Source organism: Quercus suber, unplaced genomic scaffold (assembly GCF_002906115.3).
Source record: "Quercus suber isolate HL8 unplaced genomic scaffold, Cork oak 2.0 scaffold_1153, whole genome shotgun sequence".
NCBI classification, from domain to species: domain Eukaryota; kingdom Viridiplantae; phylum Streptophyta; class Magnoliopsida; order Fagales; family Fagaceae; genus Quercus; species Quercus suber.
This window is the reverse complement of record NW_027070553.1, coordinates 25,001-48,382: the sequence shown is the minus strand read 5'-3', so window position 1 is coordinate 48,382 and position 23,382 is coordinate 25,001. Positions and strand designations below refer to the sequence as shown.

Sequence of the window (23,382 nt, the reverse complement as noted above, 5' to 3'; positions counted from 1 at the left end):
CCCCAGATCTGTATCCCTAAACCCAGTAAAAATCATGTTTTTATATTGATTATGGAATTTGATGTTAAATTTTAAGTTGATCTTGAACTTCATATGTTTAGATTTCTAAGTTTAATTTTAGTGGATTTTGTATGTTTCTATTTGGTGCTAAATATGGGTTTTCTGGGCATCACGTTTGCCAGTCTAAGCTCGGGCCAATGCGGGTTAGCTGAGGTGGGGCTGGGCTGAGGGTGTGTGTGAGAGGAGCTTTGAGGTTGGATGTGGGATATTTTTGTGTGGGTTGATTTTTGGTGTGAAGACTGAGAAGGAGCCGTTGGTGGGTTTGTCAAAAGTAGCGCCCGGTGTGACTTTGCTCTGACCATAGGACCCTGGTTATGGGTTTAATTACAAAATTACCATTGAAAACAGAGTTATGGAAATTGAAAACAGATAAAATGTGTTTTCAGTTTCCATAACTCATCACTCAAAAATCAGAGAATTAAGTGATGGAAACAAAAACTGGAAACAACTTAAAACAAAATCCAAACAAGCTTTTTTGTATGGGTCCCATCATTTTTGAGTTATAAGTTATGGAAACAGAGTTATGAGTTATAGAAACTCAAAATCCAAACACCCCCTTAATATTTCAGTTCTCAATACTCATTTTTCATCACTCTAAACTCTAATCCAATTCTCATGTCTCCATCTCTATTTTTTGTAAAACTGACAAAAGTTTGTGTTTGGTTCTTATACTCGAGTGTAGTTCTCACCTAAAAAACACAAAGTTGGGAAAATTTTGAGGCACACACTGAAAAGCAATCAGAAATTCGGAACAGATACAACTCCCGCGTGACTTCTCTCTCATTTTCTCTTTTTGCCTTCCTTTTCCTCTGCCACTCACTCACTCTTCTCTTTCTCTCTCTCATCTCTTTCATTTTCATTTCCTTTTCTCTACCTCTCAATCTCTTCTTTCTCATTAGATTGACTAAAATTCAGAACTCTCCAGGCATCATTCTCCTCGGCTGAAGCAGAAGATAACCCCAAAATCCCAAATCACTCTCTCTCATTGGTTTTTTTTTTTTTTAATTGCTATAATCTCTTTGGGTTTCTCTTAGATTTTATTTTGCTACCTTCTGAAATTTGGTTGGGTTCACTGAATTTAAAAGTTTGTTGAGTTTGGGACTAGATTTGATTCGTATGTTGTCGAAATTTATGGGTTGAACATGACAACATCCTTAGAGATAGAACCATGGACATGAAAACGTGGGGTTAGAGAGAGAGAGAGAGAGAGAGAGGTTATTGAAAGCTTGAAAATTTGTTGAAAACACAAGAGCAATTTAGACCCCCAAATTAAACTAACGGCTCGATAGATTTTACACTAACTTAAGACTAAGTGCGGAATAGTGTAAAAGCGAGCAGATAAACAAATAAGCTACTCTAATCTATAAACTAAGCAACACAGCAGTATAATGGAATAAACAAGAGTAGGGAAGAAGGATGCAAACACAAAAAACACCGAGACATGTTCTCGAAGAGGAAACCGAAGAACTCGGTGAAAAACCTCTCCACCGCTCTCCGAGCGAAAATCAATCCACTAGAAAATCAGTTGGAATACATGGGTTAGCAAGAGACCCTCAAAACCTAATCTACCCGATGTACCTAAGCCCTCCAAGCTCCTACTCCAACAAGACTTCTCGGAACCGTGTCTTGTCTAGCACCCCGGATCCCGCAACAAGCTCCATGTTGCATCTGCCATTCCAGGCTTCTTCCAATGCTTCCCAGGAGTACCAAAACGTCACACAACCAAGAAGGTGTGGTAAGTGTTTGGGCTATCAACCTCTCAATGGTGTGGAAATGGAGAGGGAAGGGTTGAGGAGATACCATAAGCAAGTGTATAGAGAAAAGTGGGGATGACAATCTCTAATTCACAATGTGTTTGGCTAGGGTTTTTCTCTCTGAAGCATTCCTCAACAATTGTGGGTAAAAAAGGTCATTCAGTACAGACTGGCAAAACAGATAGCCTCGCGGGTGTCTCGCAGGAAGGCCTTACCCGTGAGATACTCGCGAGACACAGTTGTCTCCACCTGGCCTGACTCTTCGCATTCCAGCATGTGCAGGGCACATGTTTCACTTCGCAGGAAGCTAGGTCGCGACATACCCGCGAGAATTCTTCAGCCTCCAAATGCTTAAGTCTTTATACTCTCTCTCTATCACACAACCCTTACAACAAGTCCCACAATATATACATGGTATAAACGATTGATAATAATTACAATTAAATTTGGCACAGAATAAAAGTCAACAAAATACATAGTTGTAAATAACACCTTTACAATCTCCCCCTTTGGCTATTCCGTGACAAAACCCTAAAACATACTCTAGACTTAAACGTGAGTTTAGGAACAAAGGCAAAACTCACTCACACCTAATTCTATATTCCGATAAGCTCTTGAAACATATGAACAAGTATCTCCTGAAAAACAAAAACAAAATAATACCATTGTAAGCAGAAAACTTGAAATGCATATGGAGCAAATATAATGTGATCAAGCAAAATGGAATAAATAATATACCATGGCAAGATCAAACAAGTAATCACTATACAAAAGTAATTACTATGCTCATTCACACAAAGAATGAACATCCGGACATGCAAGATGATAAGCTCATTTGAAGAGTATCATTTGCAAATCCAACACTCAACCAATGCAGAATACACGAAGTTTTTGCATCTAGGAAAAAATCCTACTAGTGCAGAAGAGTGTTCATCACTCAACCAATGCATAGAACGTATATGCATCTAGGAACAATCTTACAAGGGCACAAGAGTGTCGTACTGACGTAAAATGTATGACATTAAACATCAAGTACACAAGTATAAAGGCTGCATAAACAAGGTACTGCATATGCATGGCACAAACCATAAAAGCCTACAAATATGCAATGAAACAAACCCTTAAAGCTTACAAAAGCAACATGGGTACACGCAAGATATGCTACAAAGCATAGAGAATATCACAAAAGAACTACTGAAATTATACTGAAATAAAAACAGAGTAACAAAGCTTTAAACCAAAAGCAGTAAAGCAGTTATAAAAACTAAAATAAACTGAATTAAACCGTCTGTAAAACCAATAACCACTATTACTATGTTTCTAAGCTATGCTCCCCCTAACGCTGTGCAAGCTCTTCTTCAGCTCCTCCTCAAAAATTTCTCCCTCTTTTTGACCAGAATGGCCAAAGAGGCTAGAACTGATCCGACTCGGAGTCTGATCCATGCTCGGAGGACAATTCCTGAATCTGTGAAGATAGCGCGGTGATCTGTCCTCGAAGGTAGGCAAACTGGTTTGCGATATGCTGTACATGAGAATCCAGCACTATAGATAGCTGATCCATTTTAGCTAGTAATAGATCAAGTTTGCTCAAGCCTTGTGATGAAGCCGAAGATGATGGCTGTGCAGAGGGCTCTGGAGCTGAGGTGAACCTGTCAATCTCTTCCTCTGTATCTCCACCTTCATCCTGCTGAACTCGTGTTGGTGGTATGGTATACACAGCAGTCTTGAAGCCTTTGGTGTGTGCAGTGCTCCGTGTCAATGTATGACCACCAATGGGATAGTCCCTCTGAACAGGTGTGAGGCCACTGGGAAGTTTGAGCCGTGCCTTAGCAATCAAGCCCATAATCAGAGATGAAAATGGCATTACAGTCCTTGTATTATGTTTTGTAATGCTCTTCTTCAGGACATGGATGATATGGCCACAAATGTCTATCTCCTTATGGGTGAAGAGATCATATAAAAATCTCGTTCTTAGAGCAGATAGAGTAGTGAGGTTGGTGACTAGATATAAATTATGAATCATCACATAACTTAGTGTCCTCATTTCCGGAGAGAATTTGATTGTGTTCATGGATGATTTCTTCGATTCACCACCAAGTAGTCAAATCATCTCTTCAGTAGACCCCATTCTGTCCTCATACGCCACTGCAATTGGCTGTGACCCAGCACTCAATGCGATCTCCTTCAATAGTGGCATTAGAGAAAAACTCCCTGATTATCTCTAAATATACAACCCAAACTGGGTTCAACAGCTTGGTCTAAGTCCTTTCCTTGAACACCTCAGGGATGAATGTGTCCTGAAGAGTTTCTAACTGAACCACCCTTTCCATGATGATCGTCTTGTCCTTGTAGCAGTCATTATACTTCATATCAGTTTCAGCAGACTTGAAATGATCAGAATCAGTGCGTGCACACTTTAAGGACGATTTCTTCTTAGCTACATGCTTGGTGGGAGACATCTGCAAAATTGCACAGGACAGATGGAAAACAGGTGCACAAACACAAACCAAAACACGAAACTGGATTAGTTCAAGTTAGTTTCAAAAGAGAGGTAAATTAACTTAAAACAGAGCATGGTTGACTCTTATCAACATGTTTAAACAAAAAAAACCCATAAAGCATAAACACACTGCATGAAAATAAGTGACTGTGCATGTGTGTGCTTATATGTGCATGTGCTGATGTGTGTGTGCAGCACGAGATGCATAAGGGGTGCCTAAGTGTGCCTAGATGTATAACAAGAGTGTGCACCATGAGCAAAGTTTATGAAACACGAGATCAATGACCAAACCAAGTAAAATGAGGTCAAACAAGTGAAAGTCCATAACTTGAAATCACTTGATTCCAATTAGGCACAAAAATGTCACTCGGACATTTTGTCAAACACCTAGCATGCACAAATTTACTTTAAGCATGAACAATGCATGAACATGGGAAAATCTACCCTCAATACATGTTAAAATGCCACAAGGGGCCAACACAGATGCAAAAACAACAAATGGGACACAGCCCAATCAAAAGAGTAGACAAATTTTCACCCAATTTTGAAAACCAACCCAAATTTTCGAAAATCCCCAATTATCAAAACCCTAACAAAAATTTTGCATAATCTATAAGCAAAAACTTAAAAAGAATTGTTTATGAAACATACCTTGAAGAGGAAAATGTAGAAAAGATGGTTAGATTGAAGGGGTTTGAATGGAATAGAGATTTGGGTTGAAAAGGGTTTGAGAGAGGTTGAGCGAGGGAAGTTTTTGTGATTTGTAAAACTGTCACATCAGCAATATAAAACTGAAAACATACATTTTTCACGGGTTAGAGAGTAGCGACACAGTCGCGATACAGTCATGAGAATGGCCACTGAAGCATAAAAACTTTCGCGAGAAGCACTGGGTCACAAGACAGTCATGGTAACTTCTGTCTAAATTTTGAAAAATCCAATTTTTAGCCAAACAGCATTTCGCGAGAAGCTGATGGTCGCGAGATAGTCGCAATACAATCGCGAGAGTTTCTGACTGACATGAAGAAAAAAATTATTTCCCTCAATCCCTTTTTGCGGGAAACTCTAAGTCGCGAGCTTCTCGTGAAACAACCCCTGAACCAATTTTTGAAGAAAAACACAAAAATGCATTTTGAACAGAAACAAAAGACAAGAAAGTATAAAATCACTTTCAAAAACAAATAAAACACTCAAAAATCTTTTTGGGTTTGATCAACAAGTTCTTGAGTATACACATCACATTTGAACATATAAAATCACACAAATAAGATAGGCATTGATTGAATCAAAGTCTTGTGTGTTGTGTGTGAAAATCAAATGTGGAATATTCTATAGACCAGAGCGAAGCTTCAATGATCAATTCAATCGAGTCATACACAACTGATACGAAATCAAGTGGACTATCTCCATTATAGAAATGAGTATATATGACCTCCTACACATTGAGTATAAAACTTAGAAGCTTTTCATTTGGCTTCTACAAAAGGCATAACAATTGGTCCATTTTATTTTGTTTGGACAAAAACATCTCATTTTGAGATTTGTGCTTGAAATTTATGATATGTCAACATTGATGATAGCCTTTGGCTTTTTGAGCACCATACAAAACACATTAAAAAGAGTCGCTTTCCCTTTTTCCTAGTCGAATACTAGTGTATGCAACAGGCTTTTGCAGCTCAATATCTCTTTTCATTTGGAGGTTTACATTTAGTGAGCTCTTGTTGCAAAAACATAAAAATAAAGTGGGAAGAGATATATACACAAGTCTATGCAAGTATTAAGACCAACAAGACCATTGACCAATCATTCATGACAAGCTTGAAGATCTATTTACAACAGTCACACATAGTGCTTAAGATTTCTTCCACATAGAAATGAGTGCATACATAACAAGAAAAGATTGTAAATGCACTACGCCATTAGTACGAAGGTACTGGGCCAAACTCACCCGTGACATACACAAAACAAGTGATCAAACTTTTGAGATTTTTCAATTTTTATGGGTTTTTGAATTTTTGAACACACCCAAAAACAGAACAAGAAAAGTAAGATCAACAAAAACAGTTGGAACAAACCAAAACAAATAAGAGAACAACAGAAAAATGAAAGCAATGCATTAAATGATGCAACAGCAAATGTCCTTAAATATTGGAAGTATTTATGCATGGACATGTTATAATGCTTATGCATGAGTACCCCTCTTCACCCACACGTCACGTGCATTAGGGGTGATATCCTTAACGGATTGGGTACGAGAGTTTGGACTTTCAACCCTCCTGGTGAAACTCTCCAAGCAGGTGGTGAAGGTGCCGATCATCTTCATCACGTTTGTCATTCCGGGATCCCGGTTTTGTCTTCTTGATTGCTCGCCACCCCAAGATCTCATGCCATTTTTCCTTCCTTATGATCGAGGAATGCTTGCATTGTTGTCTGCCCTCAGTTTTTGATAGTTGGGTCTAGTGTGTCCTTGCAGTCCACAATAGTGACACACATAATCTGTCCTAGGATCCCATTGTGATCTTGGGAGAGATCTTCCTCTGGTTTCAAGTTTGACCACAGATTGATTTCGGGGCTTATTCACCATTCGTTTCTCAGTCACATTCTTCTTCTTTACATCCTTAACTTTCTCAGGAATGGGCTCTTCTACAGTCGTATCCTTGGTCTTCATGAACTTTACTTCTTTGGTGACTTTGGCTGATGAGCTGCTCCCTCCGATATATCCCAACCCGTACTTGTCTGAGGAAGGTTTTTGAGATGAGATAACATCATCTAACTTCTGAGAGGAGACTCTCTCTATCTTGGCATGAGCTTGCACTGCCTCTTGCTCAAGAAACCTCACCTTCGTATAGGCTTCAGACAGCTCGCCATTAAGTGTCTCAATCTCACACTTAGCCTCCTTGTATCTGACCAGCAGGCTTTTGTAATCTTCCTCAGCTCTCTTCATTTTCTTCACAGTCACCTTTGCCACCTTTGTATATTCACCTGATTTCTCAAGGAGTAAGGCAATTTTCTTGAAGATTAGCTATATTCTCTTTCTCTTTAGCATCTGATTCTTCCACAATTCCAATAGACTCTAAATCAGAATGGTCACCAAGCTTCTTCACAAGTGCACCCAAATCATCCGAGGAATCCACATGAGCAATGGTCATGAAGGCGGAGTAGTTTTCCTCTTCGTCACAGGTCTCTTCCGAGTTAGAATTAGAAGAATCTGAATCACTGAGCATTGTGGCATAAGCCTTGCCTTTTCCCTTCAGAAAATTTGGACACTCCTTCTTTAGATGTCCATGGCCATTACACTCATAGCACACAATGTCTGAAGGAGGTTGAAAATCCTTCACATCTTTCCTCTTAAACTCTTTCCTATCACCTCTTGAAGATGAAAACTTTCCTTTGTTGAAAGGTTTCCTACTGTTCTTCATCTTCAGAAATTTGCGAAAGTTTTTCGCAAGAAATGCTACTTCCTTCTCCACTCCATCTTCTTCGAAGGAATCATCCATTCTTTCGGTAATGGTTTTAAGAGCAAGCAATTTACTCATCTTATGGGAAGGTAGTCCCAGCTCATATGTTTGGAGAGACGCAATTAGTTCTTGGATTTGATCTCATCCAAGTCTTTACTCTCTTCTATGGCTGTAATTTTTGCTCTAAAACTTTCAGGCAAGGACCTCAATATTTTTCTCACCACCTTAGTATCTTCAATCTTCTCCCCAAGATTGAGTTTAGCAATTACAATTTCATTGAGTTTCCCATAGAATGAATCAAACGGTTCATCATCACCCATCTTGAGCTCTTCAAATTTGGTGGTAAGCATCTGAAGTTTTGTGTCCTTAACTTTCTTTGTACCCTCATAGGTGGTCTCCAAAATCTCCCAAGCTCCTTTGGCTACTGTCATATGAGAAATCCTGTGGAATTCATTAGGAGACACAGCACAAAAAATAGCATTTAAAGCTATACTATTAGCATTGGCTGCTGCGAGAGCTGCCTTATCCCAAGTGAACTTAGGATCCTTCAGCTTAGTCCAACCTATCTCAACTGTATCCCAAACGATATCTTCTATAGAGCATAAAAATGCTCTCATTCTGACCTTCCAGAAAACATAGTTGTTCCCATCAAAAAATGGTGGAATAATGAGCGATTGAGACCGGTTCATCTCAAAAAGGGTTAAGGATCACACTCAGGTATTCAAACCATAGTGAGTGTACCCACTCTGATACCAATTGAAAGCTCGAAAATGTGTTGAAAACACAAGAGCAATTTAGACCCCCCCAATTAAACTAACGGCTCGATAGATTTTATACTAATTTAAGACTAAGTGCAGAATAGTGTAAAAATGAGCGGATAAACAAATAAGCTACTCTAATCCATAAACTAAGTAACACAGTAGTATAATGGAATAAACAAGAGTAGGGAAGAAGGATGCAAACACAGAAAACATCGAGACGTGTTCTCGAAGAGGAAACCAAAGAACTCGGCGAAAAACCTCTCTGCCGCCCTCCAAGCGAAAATCGATCCACTAGACAATCAGTTGGAATACATGGGTTAGCAAGAGACCCACCAAGCCTAATCTACCCGATGTACCTAAGCCCTCCAAGCTCCTACTCCAACAAGACTTCTCGGAACCGTGTCTTGTCTAGCACCCCGGATCCCACAACAAGCTCCATGTTGCATTTGCCATTCCAGGCTCCTTCCAATGCTTCCCAGCAGCACCAAAACATCACACAGCACTCTCAGAGGGTGTGGTAAGTGTTTGGGCTATCAACCTTTCAATGGTGTGGAAAGGGAAGGGTTGAGGAGATACCACAAGTAAGTGTATAGAGAAAGGTGGGGATGACAATCTCCAATTCACAATGTGTTTGGCTAGGGTTTTTCTCTCTGAAGCATTCCTCAACAATTGTGGGTAAAGAGAGTATAATAAGATAGGCACAGAAAATGTGAGTCATTCAGTACAGGCTGGCAGAACAGATAGCCTCGCGGGTGTCTCGCGGGAAGGCCTTACTTGCGAGATACTCGCGAGACACAGCTGTCTCCACCTGGCCTGACTCTTCGCATTCCAGCATGTGCAGGGCACATGTTTCACTTCGAGGGAAGCTAGGTCGCGACATACCCGCGAGAATTCTTCAGCCTCCAAATACTTGAGTCTTCACACTCTCTCTCTATCACACAATCCTTACAACAAATCCCACAATATATACAGGGTATAAACGATTGATAATAATTACAATCAAATTTAGCACGGAATAAAAGCCAACAAAATACATAGTTGTAAATAACACCTTTACAGTTACCTAGGCTAAGATCTCTGAAAATGGAGCAAATGAGAGACATGAGAGACCTAAAGATCACCACGACTCTATTTTGGATTTTAGTTTCTGGGTTTCAGCTGGGCAGGTGGTGGTCTTCGGATGCAAAGTAAAAAAATACAGTGGAAAAAGAGAGGAGGGAGAAAAAGGTTATGAAAAAAAGAAGAGAGGTGGATGTGGTTTCCAACTTTGGAGTAATAGCTGGTGTAATGAGAAAGAAGAAAGTGAGAATGAGCAACGGTCTTGTTCTAAATTGATGGGGACAACTTTCTGACTCAAGTTACCCATAGATGCAATTAATTACAGGAATACCACTTATACTTATAGTCTGTTTGGATTAAGGGAGACAGAAAAAGAGTAGAATAGAGTAAATTTAGTACAAAATTAGTTTATTTTTAGCCAATTCTATTTTACTCCTCTTCACTCTCCCTTCTTTCCCTTCCATCCAAATAGGCCATTAGTTTTCATAACTTGAAAACGTTGGAAAGTTGTTCCCATTTTCGGTGACTCAAACTCAATTTTGAGTTACATAAACTCAAAACAAAAACTAAGCCAAACACCTTTTTTTTTAAGGTAAGACTGGCGAATTTTCAATTTTTGGTAATGAAAATTGAGTTTTGAGTTAGGAAATTAGCTAAACTAAACCCCCTAAATTGAATACTGTGACTCAAACACTCTTAATAAAAAAAATTTACCACATTTTTTTAGGCCAACAGTTTTCTGTATTTGAATATTGAAAACTGAATGGATCTCGTTTGGAGCTATTACTATTTTTTTCTCCTGGGCGCGACAGGGGAGAAGAATCCAAAAATGAAGCATTTCATATGTTGCAACCTCAATGCATGGAAGTCATATGGGCATGTTTATCACCCAGTTGTATCAAACCATCGTTGTAGGAAGGATATTACTATTCTCCGACATCCAGTTATAGACAAAATTGAGAATGGAACGGAAAATAAAATTCTACATACAATCAAATCAAATATACAAAGAATTGTACTTTTTTCCACCACGCCCATGTTTATAATAATCCTCTAACCGTACTCCCGTACACCGCATGAACAAAAGGTAACACTCGGAACTAAGCTATAAACAGGTGTAACACAAAAGCACACTTAAGTAAATGATATTACTATCCTCATTTTCTGTGGCTAAGGGCATATACAATCTGTCCATACATCCACCATCTTGCGTTTTGCCACTGGGTTGGTATCAAAGTGCTGCCCTCATAGCTCCTCTTGCTGCATCCCGCTTCATCTCAGCAGCTTTACCACTGCCTCGGAAATACATGTACACTTGCTGCAAACCAAATAAAGAGAGAAAATATGAGAAAACAAGAAAAGAAGAGTGAGTGCTCTGCGGTGTGTGTGCATTTGCTTTTCTGATTTTAGGCTAGAAGAATGGTGAAGTTATACCTGAATTACCCAGATGCTGATCAATGTTTCAAGACAGAATAGTCCAAATCCAACGAAGTAGAAGATCTACAAGCGGGAAAAAAAATTATGATCAAGCTTCTGCAATACAAGAAATTAAAATGTAGAACTCAAGAGTCCAATCAATGAACTTTACAGAAACATACCCCAGCCAACGAATGGTTGCCCACAACATCTATTGCAGCCAGAATGCCTCTGTTTCAAAGGAACACAACATAGAAACATCAGCACCACATGGGGAAAATATTATGTTCCTCCATCAGCATTAACAAAGATTACAATTGAACATTTTCAAAATTTTTAAGCTATGATTAATGGTTAGGGCTAAAAATAAATAAATAAGCACAAGGGAAATGCAATTAAACACCAATCTCTTTGCAGTACATCCACTCTGAAGAAAAGAAAGATCCATGATTCCCCAAAGGAACAACTTAGAAATTTTACAGGAACATACGTGAGTGATTTTCCTTTGAAAATTATAGGAGGTGCAACAGCAGCTAAGATGCAGAAGCCAATGTGAAGCTGTAGACAGAAGAAAATCGAATGAGAGTAATTAGACGTCCATCCTTTTCTTCTTTGTTTGTTTTTTTTTTTTTTTGCTGAATAATTAGTTGTCTTTCAGTTCTTCAAGTAAATAGCATTTCTAAAGGAACATAAGAGGTTTACCATATAAAACATGAAAAACCATCCAAAATTCATGGCACTTTCAGTCCTGCAAGAGATTTCTTGCCACTGTGAACAACTGAATTAAGTAGCTACATATACGAACAGCTAAGTGAAGGAAATCATGGGAAATAAGTACCTAAACGCACGATAAAGAGGCCGATACCACAACACATAGGCTCCGGGAACCCCTGCTATGAAGTAGATAAGGGCAAGGAACCAGATTTTTACCCCTACAACCAAAGAATAAGAGCATTAAGATTCAAAACCTTTAAGGTATTAGACCCATAACGAGGACTCCCAAATACCCAGGAAAGATGTGAAACATATTTATGAACTCACCTTCCCCCTGAATCCATGCTGTACTAACAGCTATGACATTCCAAGTAAGGCAAAGAACCAATCCTGCGCAACATAACCACCATCGCCAACATCAACCACCTTCGCTGGGTTAGATATATAACACCTCAAAAAAATTCATCATATTACACGGAACACAAATGCAGTGTCTCTCATAACAACAAATTGAATAAAGACTGCAAGATTACATGATGCTAAGAAAAAGGTAAAACAGAGTTTGCGGCAGATAATTTCATTGACTTGGCCAACAAAAATTGACTAACTCAAACAAGCCAAGTTTATGCTGTGGATGGTGGAGACTTAACACCAAACAATTTATTTCCTTTGTTCGTTATTGTACTTTAGAATATTGGGCTTTTGTTAAGGTAGTTTTGATGTAAGAGGTGAACCGCCTACCATCGACATCCATGAATTGCACTAAAATGAAATAAAACACCTGTTTGCATCTATACTATCTATTCTACTAATAATAAGATTCCCCTATTTGGACTTCACTATTTGGCTGTACAAAATTGCCCCCATTTGAAAATGTTAAAATTGCTTTACTAATAGGGTTAACAACGTAAACTTAGGACTCCAAAATACCCACTGCTATCTCAACTCGTTTACCCACAAGTCAACTTACAGTTTTACCCACGTTCAGCACATTCATACCCACAATCAACCAATATTTTTTTTGATAAGTCACAATCAACCAATATTAGACTCAAAATATAACTACCAATATCAAACTCAAAAAGGACTTAGTTTTCCCTCATGTATGTTTGATTGGGAAGATGGAAAAATGGAGAGATGGTTTCCATGTTGTACTCGAACACTTCATTTGAGATTCCGTGGTATGTTGGACACTTGACACGTCTAGGACATTTTTGCATGCATGTCCCAGCAATGCAGAACACAACTGGGACATGAGAACAAGAGGAATCGAATACCCTTTCACAAAAGAAAGAGAGCATCCATGCTCTAAATAGTAATAGTGCATTTGAAAATTAATAAAATCTTTATTCTTGGATTGGATTCTAATTTCTAAACATCCTTTAATAGTCATTGATTTGCTTTATTATTCATTATGACCCTTAATTTGATATAAATTTAACATTATATGGAAAATAAATGCTTAATAATATATAGAAAATAAAAATATATTTAATAGGCTTGTCCCACCATACCCGTGTCCTATTTTTTCAAAAATTTCCGTGTCATCGTCTCATACTCGTACCCATTTCCATTCTTCTTAGGATGGAAAAATCTTTTTGTAAATGAGAAAATAGAAAATGTAATTTATAAAAATTTAATCTCATGCCCCTATTACATTAAAAAAAATAATTAAAATGAAATAAAATTTGTAAGAAAAAAAATAGGGTAAATTACAGTAACATACCTTGAGGTTTGGGGTAATACCAAGCACATCCAATGATTTTAAAAAATGACCAATGTGGTCGTTAAATACAAACGGCGTGTAATGCCATTTGTTCATTCTCTTCCAAACAATTTTTTAGTTCATTTTCTATTCTTCATTCTCTCCTCTTTGCCTATATCATAAACGCCTCTCTCTCACTCACAAGCTCAAATCAATATCCAAAGGATATACAATTTATACACAACCATGTATGTAAGCAAAATTCAAAAGGAAAATCTTATTAAACCAATATCCACTTTCCAAAATCATACACAGTTTCGTTTGAGAAAAAAAATTGCAGAACATTCAAAGAAAAAAAAAATCTCACTACATCAATGATCAAAACAAAATCAACCCAATTAGATCCAGTATCACACAAGACAATCAAACGTGGATCAACTCAACCCATCAACCATCCAACATCAAACCTCAAAAATACCCAAATCAAAAATATTTCAAAACAAAACCTAGACCCACAACAAAGACCATCATGTGACTCAGCAACCGCCGTCCACCATGGCACCACCTATCACTACCCGCTCATCCTCCTCAAACCCTAACAATTCCAACTATCCAACATCATATGATTCACACCCAAACCCAAATCAAAATTAAAAAAATTAAACCCATACCCACGGCAGCGAGCTCCACCAAACTATGATCTCGCAACCACTGGCCACCACTCATTGATGCCCAGCAACCACAGTATACCATCCTCCTAGATAGTGAACCACCCAACTTTAAACGAAAGCGTATGGCATGAGATTTATGGGTAAATCGACTCCGAAACCGTTCTGGTGGCGGATTTTGTTGGTTCTTTGCTGAGTCTGAAACCTTATAGCTTGGCTTGAGAGAGAGAGAGAGAGAGAGAGAGAGAGAGAGATTTTCTGGCATGGAGAAGAGAGAGCAAAGCGACAGAGCAAAGGAAAGGAAAAACGTAAAAAATGAAAGAGAATGATTTAATAGACAGTGCACAAACGGTGTTAGTGTTTAAGGACTAAATTGGTCATTTTTTAAAACCCTTGGATGTGTTTGGTATTACCCCAAACCTCAAGGTAGATTATTGTGATTTACCCAAAAAATAATAATAATAATAATAAGAAGAAGAAAAGGAAGGAAAGAAGGGAACCAACATGAAAGGGAGGAGAGGGGCAAATGGGTAAATTCCTATCTAAACCCCCCTCTCTCTCCCATTTTCTCCCCAATTTAGGGACACTCCAAAATCACCCCAAATGGTGGGTCCAGAGAGAAAACACCTGGGCCCCACCAAAATCAACACCCCCCCCCCTCCCCCTCTCTCTTCCCCCTCCCAACCAAATAAACAAATCACCCCTATTTTCTCCTCTTCATTTTCCATCCCCCACAAATTACCCCAACAAAAAATTAAGTGTAAGGAAGAGCCAGAGAAGAAAAGAGAGGGAGGAAAAGAAAGAGAGCAGGAGATAGGAAGAAGTCTGAAGAGAGAGAGAGAGAACATGTGGAGAAGAAAAAATAAAGAGGAAAAAAAATAAAGAGGAAAAAAAATAAAAGAAGAGACTAAGTGGACGAAAAAAAGAGAAGAAAAAGAAAACAAGAATGGAAGAATCTGTTAGACTACAAACTAAGTTGAGATATAGGTAAAAATCAAAAGAATTTGGCAATAATTGGCCCAGTGAGTAATAAAAGAAACTATTTAGCAAATTAGTAAGTAAATATATAAATATTAAAATCTTTCATTTTACGTCAATGGAAATATTATAGTTAATTGTGTATATATACACAAAAGCACAAACGCACACCTATATATAGCAGTAATCCATAAATGGTACAAAAATATAGACTTGTACTGAAATGCTTTGCTTTGTTCCCCTAGCCAAATTGAAGTGGCCTCCAATTCGGTATTCACAACTTTGCACTAAAGACTTCAGTTATGCGGTTAATTAATTTTAATCCTATAGTCCAACAAAAGATAATGTTAAAATTTTGTTTTTTAAAAAAATTTCAACTTATAGCGTCTACTCTTGATAATTGCTCTTTATCATCAAACTAAGATATCAATCGGTTTTTGATGTAGGAAAAAATTGAACCCTAGATCTCTTATTCAACCATCAGACACTTTGCTAATTGAGCTAATTGGAATCCGCTGTTAAAATTTAGTTAATGTTTCATGTTCAAATTATGTCTTAGACACATGTCAAGTAATTGGCATAAAAATATCCAAACAACAAAGTCAAATTGCCTCAAACATATTTTAAAAAATATTTATAAAAGTAATCAAAACGAAACACAAGATATTAGTCAGTTAAATCAATTACGCAATAAACCAGTTAAATTAATTATAATGATTTTACAAGGACGAATGCAACCACCCTATCCACACACACCAAAAAACATATTCCACTAGTGGAAACAGCCTAAGCTCCAACATAAAAGGATCAATGTAACCAATGATTAATACATAAATAACTCAAACCACAATTTGCAGGTAAATTAGCAGCCTGACTGAGATTCAAAACAATGTCGTAAATGCAATAACCATAAAATCAAGCAAAGAGTGACATACCTAAGAATGTGGAAAATGCAGTATATTGCAATTTTTGCAAATGAATTGGTATGTCATTTGCAATATCATGATGAATAATTGGAAGAAAAGGAGGCCAATTCTTCTCCTCAAGAACAATTCCAGCTGCAGAATGAGAGAAAGAACTGAGACTATAAATTACATGGCAGAACCATGAGGAAGAATAATTTCCCTAGGAAATAGAACTGGTACTATGTATTGCACCAAAATTGAGAACACAACTTTATAATGTAAATATTTTCATAAAGAGAGTTAGTGCACTCAATATGGTGAATATTGACTTCATTTAAATGCAAAAATGACTTTGAATGCAACCCAAAACACGATGGATGTTCCAAGTTGAAAGATGGAAATATAATACACAGTGTTAGAATTATTGTTAAGTGACTAAATTTATTATTTCCTAATAGGTTAAACTTTTGGAACAATCGATAATGTAACGTGATATTAGAGCAAAAGGTCCTGAGTTCGATCCTTATCTTCTAGACTTTATCTCCATTTAAAATCTCACATGTTGAGTCTATTAAAAATGTAATTTCGACCAACACGTGAGGGTGAGTGTTAGAAATATGTGGTTAAATGATTAAATTTACCATATTCCAATAACTCAAGCTTTTAGAACAATTGGTAATTTAACAGGGTATCAGAACAAGAGATCTTGAGTTCGATCCCCAAAAATCTCACATGTTGGGCCTCAACTATTAAAAGGATGTTTGAGCCCACGCATGAGAGGGAATGCTAGAAATATGGTTAAGTAACTAAATTCACCATTTCCTAATAGTTTAAGCTTTTGAGACAATCGATAATTTAACACACGAGAAAATGGCAAAGCAATAGAACATTTCCTCCACCTCACCCCCCCCCCCCCCCAAAAAAAAAGGCAAATTCAAATATAAGCAAAGCAAATTACCTCGTGCAGCAGCATCTTCTTTCCGTTTTACTTCCTACATAGCATCAAAAAAGCTGATGAGTGGAATTCATGGAGATGCCACAAATCAACTAAAACATGAATCACTAAACAAATTGGAGAGCTATTGACAATGAAATTAACAGAAGAAGATATATAGGGGGAAATTCTACCAAAATGGTTTTCTTATTTTTGGCTATTGTTAAAGATTTTCAGTATCTAATATTCATGTCACAGTTCAAATTGTTTAAGGCCATCAAGTCAGTGAGAGCCAACCTACCATTTCCACATTTCAGTCACAAAGAAAAACAAAGTATTTTAATAGAGAACATAACCTTCAAACAAGAAAAAAGAAAGAACTATTATACTATGCATAGAATGGAAAATTTTTAATTTTACATTGTTACTAATATGTATAAATATATATAGAGAAGCCAGCCACTCTGGGGTTGAGCACTAGTCTTTTCATATTCTCCCTCTTCTCCAGCCATCAATGTCACATGGTATTGGAGCATAAATCAAAAACCCTAGCCCTATATTCCTAATTATTTTCTCATTTTTTTTATTGGTAATTACACATGCACTTGGGGGATCTACTCTTGAATCCATGATCTTACCCTCAACCTCGCTCTTTTAAGTGAAGAAGGTTCAATTTGAGCTCGACCACCTTGGCAAGTTTTGTCTATATTTCTCTCTTTTTCTCTTCATTTTTCTTTTTAATTCACTCCCAAACCTATAAATCTTCAGCACCCTGATAAGTCGAAGGCTCGAAGCCACTGATTAACAGAAATCAGTAAGGTGTTATACAGACAGAAGGGCCCAACTCGTGTTATTCCTTTTTGTAGAGCCATGGCTCACGCATCACACAAATGTTACGGGGGAAATCTCTTTTACAAGAATTGGGTTTTTTCTAGTGAACCTATGAAGATGTTTTGATAACCAAGCTACTGTATTCATTGCTATTAATACCACATTCCAAGAGAGGACAAAGCATATTGAGGAGGTCTGTCACTTTATCCAAGATATACTTATGCATAAACAATCTATTATACGTTAAAATCTTGGCCCTCACAATCTTTTCATATTCTGTGGGGTGTGTAACCAGTCAACACACCATAATTACATAATATGTATTGAATAGGAAAAAATATTTTGAGACAATAGGTTTGGTCCATAAAAAACCTCCAACAATGGTTTTGAACCCGTACTTATAACTTAGTTTCCTTCAAGCACTAAACAACAATACTTGAGTGTACTACTATGAGTAGACTTAATCTCATTACGCCTTCATAAAATGTAATCCAGATATTATAAATGAAGCAACTTAAATGCATCTCATATAAAATTAATTGATAATCCCTTTTTGGCTGCCAGATTGAAAAATATGAATGCCACAAGGTAGGTCCATAGTTCTTTCAAAAATAGAAGAAAATTTGAATTCCATCAAAGGCATAAGGCACACCTGCTCCCGCCTTCTCAATTCAGCCTCCTTAGTTTGGAGCTCCCTCTCTTTCCTTTGCAAATCCTAAATTTGAAACAGATTAAAACATGAAAAATCAATATCAATTCTTTTACCAGCAAATGCATATGGAAAAACATTACTCAGGAATTCAACAACCTTAGAATTTCGTCCCCCTGTAGTTGTGTCAATAGGTATATCAATTGTCGCGTCATGGCCAAAATTGAAACCAGCAGGTTCAGGAGGAAGAGGTGAAAGCCTTGAGTTTCCAGGATTCTGAATACATAGCAACATTATGATCATGCGTAGGAGTTCAAGTAGTAACAAAAGCTCAAGTTTTTTTTTTCTTGGAGTATTTTTTTTTGTTGGGGGGGGGGGGGGTATTGGGGGCGGAGAAGGGAACACAAAGCTAACTAAATACAAATTATACACAACCCTAGCTTTGGATATTTTCTCCTGATAAGTGTACCCAAGCAGCTTCTTCCCCTTAAATGAAGGTGGTTTCAAACTCAGGTCTAGTGTCTACCAACAAACATGGTTACTACATAAATTAGGTGGCGCCAAAATTTTATTACAATTATACCTTTGATATAGAATAGCAAATCATATATTAAGGAAAAGGATCAAACAGCTCCAGCATTAAGTTTTTCCACAGTTTCTGATATATTATGAAAATACATAAAGACTAGCACAAATATGTGCACTTCAGCCACTATGCTATAAAATCGGGAGAAACTGTTACACAACAAAGTGGTGGTTTGATGTAAGTACTCCTCACTTCAACTTGTACAAAGGAAAAATATTACAACAGTGAAAAACACCACAACAGTGAAAAACATCAACAGCGACCCTCTTGCTCATTCTAAGGATGCTTCCACCTGAAAGTGATGGAAAAAGAGACTCATACTGAAAGACAAAGATAGTTGTTGCTCAACAAAACGTAGTGCCATGGCTTTGGATCATGAACAGCGGCACTAGAAGAATGCATGTATTATGACTAAGAAAAACGGAAGAGAGTTTTTTTACATATGGGGAAGAGAATTTATTTGCATAGACTTCCCACAACATGAATGCCTTTATATTTTGATCTAGTTAGATTCTGCTAGTGGACTAATGAGAAAGTTAACTCAAACAAAAAGAAAAAATTGCAGCTAACAAAAGAGTGATATAAACATCTAAGGAGAAAACTATGTCATTAAGAGTGCACCTCTTCTATTAAAGATTAAACTACAGTTTGCAAGTAAAAAATCAAACTATAACAGATTACTCTGAAACAAAAAAGCATGAAGTCCAATATAAAATTAATTATCTAACAGACATATAAATTGTCAATCTGGATGAGAAGGGGACAGGGGAGTTCCATAACAGCTTAAAGAGGGGGGAAAAATCACTCACTGTTGTGAAAAATGAACCTCCACCATAGTTTGACTGCCCTGATGCCTTTCCCCTAACTGCTGGATCCTGTTTGTAAAAATTAGAGTAGTGAGAAGTTGCAGCAAGAGTTTGTCCAAAACATATATCAACAATATTAGCCAAAGGAAAGAAATTATATCATTAGAAATTCAAAGAAGTATATATTTATGTATCGATGACAATTAAAACCTTTAGGTCGGAGAATATATCATAAATGTTTAGGTACAACTGTTGTTCAATTCATCGTTTTTCTTTTTTAGCTAAGTAAAGTAACTCGCGCTGATAAGGGATTGAACCCATGACCGCACTCCGCCACTAAGGGTGGAATGCTTCAGCCCATTGGTGGTTGTCCAATCAATCTAATCAAACACAGGACACCAAACAGAATGAACAGTTTGAGAAACACTCAACGTACACCATAAGAAAAATGAAATTAAATGTTACTAAGAATCCATTAACATCATCTTTTAGATTAAAAAAAAATTCACTCATCTTAGAAAGAAGCACATCTAAAAAAAAAAAGCATTTTTCTTTCACCTTAAGCAGAGTAAGGTACTTCAATCATCCAATCCATATATCTTGTTACAAAAGCAACTACTAGATCAGCTAAAAAATTCATAGCAAACATATTTCAATTCTTCCATTCAAAAAACCCATTAAGACCTGGAAAGAAAGTTTGAGACTAATTAAATTATAAAACAAGAATGATCAAAATTAACAGAAAATCTAAATTTAATTCTTCATATGCTAAATTTATAAGAAACCCATAGTAAAATAAATTTACAAAACAATAATTTAAAAAAAAAAAAATCATGGACTTCAAAGTCAAACTACAAAACAAGCTCAAAATAAGAACAACATAAAAAGCAAATAAACAAAGTTACTGGATCCAACAATTAAAAACAATATTACAGAGTCTAAACTCTATACGACCACTTCATTCAGTTAGTCAAACTATAAAAGATAGATAGGAGCTGAACTATGAGTGCAGAGACAGTATGAAGTGAGAAAGAAAGACTCACAGAGAAGGGATTGACTTCTTCTTCTTGTTCTTCTTGAAAAGGGTTTTTCTCGAAACGGCCGGCCATGTAAACAGCACGCACAAAATCTCAAAGATTTTTTTAAACTGTTACAGAGAAACTTGTAGAGGAAGTTTTCTAAATTTTTTTTTTTTCCGCAATTGAAAGCCAAGAAGAAGAAGAAGAAGAGAATATAGAGAGAGAAAGAAGAAGAAAGTATGTAGGGAGGACTTGTCTTTTGGTCAGCTTCTACCGTACGGTTTGGAAACAATATTTGGATTTCCTGTAGAAGCCTGGTATGTATTGTTCCAACTTTCAACTTCCAACTTTGAATTGAATATTATTATTATTATTATTATAATAAGAATGGTAATTTACTTTGAATAAAAAGATGCACCGCTAGTGTGCTAATATGCCAGCCAGCTTTTTTATACATATACTAGTATCATTCGGTATGATGCATGCTTCATGAAAATTTATATGAAAGTTAATTTATTTTTAAAAATAATAAAAGTAAAATTATTAAATAAATATTAATAATAAATTATAAAATAAGTAAATAGTTCTATTAAAAAAATTGCTTTAATTTTCTTTAGAGAGTTTCAATTTATAGCATTTGCTTCTGATAATAGCTCTTTATCATCCGATCAAGATATCAATCAATTTTTCGTGTAAGCGGTACTTGAACTCTAAATCTCTTACTTAAGTTCTAATTGTTTAGAATTTGGACTTTAACTTAAATAGGTGTCCATTATTTTGCTTCTTTATAGTAAACTTCTTTTAGCATAATATTTTGTACACAAATTTAGAAACAAAGAACAATAAGTAAAATGAATTTATTAAAGGCGTAAATACATTTTTAGTCCTTACATTTTGCATCTTTTTCATTTTGGTTCCTACATTTTCATTTCACAACTTTTAGTCCCTAAATCAATTAACGCGTTCTATTTTAGTTCTTACCGTTACTCACTTAACAGAAATTGCTAATGTGGCAAACAAAGTGCGCTGTTGGCACATTAAATGCTGACGTGGCCAATAAAATAATATTAAAAATGACACATTAGCATAAAAATAATGATTAAAAAAGACACATAAGCATCCACATCAACTTTTGATTTTGAAAATTAATTTATCTATTTTAACAAAATAAAAAATGAAAAAAAAACAAAAACAAAAACAAAATTAGAACCTAAAATACATGAATTTAAATCTGCCATCCTCTTCATCAAAGAGACATAAGAGCACAAACCCAAAAAAAAATCATACAAACCCAGAAAATCAAATATAAGAACACAAGAAAATCAAACCCAGAAAAATCATAAGTGAATATTGTACAAACAAAATCAATCCATTTATGTATATATACATAAACCAAATTATCCAAAACAAAATCAATCCACATATACCAACCCAAACCCAGCACAACCACACCAACACAAAACAAAATTAAAATTAAAATAAGAACACAAACCCAGATTAAACATAAGAACACAAACTCAAATTTTCTAGGATTTTCTTACCCTTTCTCATCAACCAAACACAAACACAAACTGATCTCCAACAAGAACACCAAAACACCTCAAACCTAGCAATCAACGATCAACAAACCCACCCCATGACCCACTCCAACAACAAACCCACCCTTTGACCCACTACCGAACCCAACCGACCACTGCTTCACAACCATCAACCACCACCATCGTTTTTTGTTTCACAACTACCACCACATTGACCTCATCCTCTTTTTAAACCCAGATCAAAACTATGGAAGGTTGTGGAGAGGGGAGGAAACAAGGAGGGGTGAGCAGAAAGGGAAATCGAGAAAGGAGAGACACTGGTTTGAGACAGAGAGACCCGCCAAGAGAGAAAAACATCAATCTGAGCCACACAGAGAGAGAAAAGCACCAATCTGAGTATGGAGCTTAAGGCATTTAGGTTTGGGTTTGGGTTTGAGAAAAATCAAGAGATAAAGAGAATGGGTCAGTAAAAAAAAAAAAAAAGCACCACAACCAGTTGTGGCGGTGGCGATGGCAATGGCGATGAGCAAGGAGGTAGAGCTCAAAGCTTTTGGCCATGAATGTGTTTTGGAAGAGAGAGAGGAAGCTTTGAGTTTTGGAAGAGAGAGGAAGCTTGGAGAATGTTTTAGAAGGGTTGGGGTAATCGGTTTTTGATAAGGAAGTTTTGGGTTGAAGTTTTTTCTAGGTTTGTGTTCATGTGATTGAATATTTTGGTTTTGTGTTATTTCATGTTCATGTTTAAGATGAGACCATATCTGAATTCATGTGTATTTTAGGTTCTAATTTTTTTTTTTCATTTTTTTTTGTTAAAATAGATAAATTAATTTTCAAAATCAAAAGTTGATATGGATGCTTATGTGTCTTTTTTAATCATTATTTTATATTGATGTGGCATTTTTAATATTATTTTATTGGTTACTTCAATATTTAATCTGCTAACAGTTCACTCCGTTTGCCACATCAACAATTTATGTTAAGTAAGTAACGGTAAGGACCAAAATGGAACGTGTTAATTGATTTAGGGACTAAAAGTGGTAATAT

The 23,382-nt window shown here is 36.5% G+C and overlaps 1 protein-coding gene across 1 annotated transcript; it reads right to left on the bottom strand.

Annotated features, from left to right (window-relative positions):
• Positions 1 to 10,555: 10,555 nt before the first annotated feature.
• LOC111992219 (secretory carrier-associated membrane protein) lies at positions 10,556 to 21,114 on the bottom strand. Its single transcript, XM_024024085.2, has 13 exons — positions 20,828 to 21,114; positions 19,788 to 19,853; positions 18,552 to 18,668; positions 18,396 to 18,458; positions 16,937 to 16,970; positions 16,009 to 16,131; positions 12,050 to 12,112; positions 11,847 to 11,940; positions 11,711 to 11,756; positions 11,499 to 11,566; positions 11,191 to 11,239; positions 11,027 to 11,092; positions 10,556 to 10,910 (listed from the first exon to the last, which is right to left on the bottom strand). The coding sequence occupies exons 1-13, from the start codon at positions 20,891 to 20,893 to the stop codon at positions 10,824 to 10,826; spliced, it is 942 nt and encodes a 313-aa protein (XP_023879853.1). The 5' UTR covers positions 20,894 to 21,114; the 3' UTR covers positions 10,556 to 10,823.
• Positions 21,115 to 23,382: the final 2,268 nt, after the last annotated feature.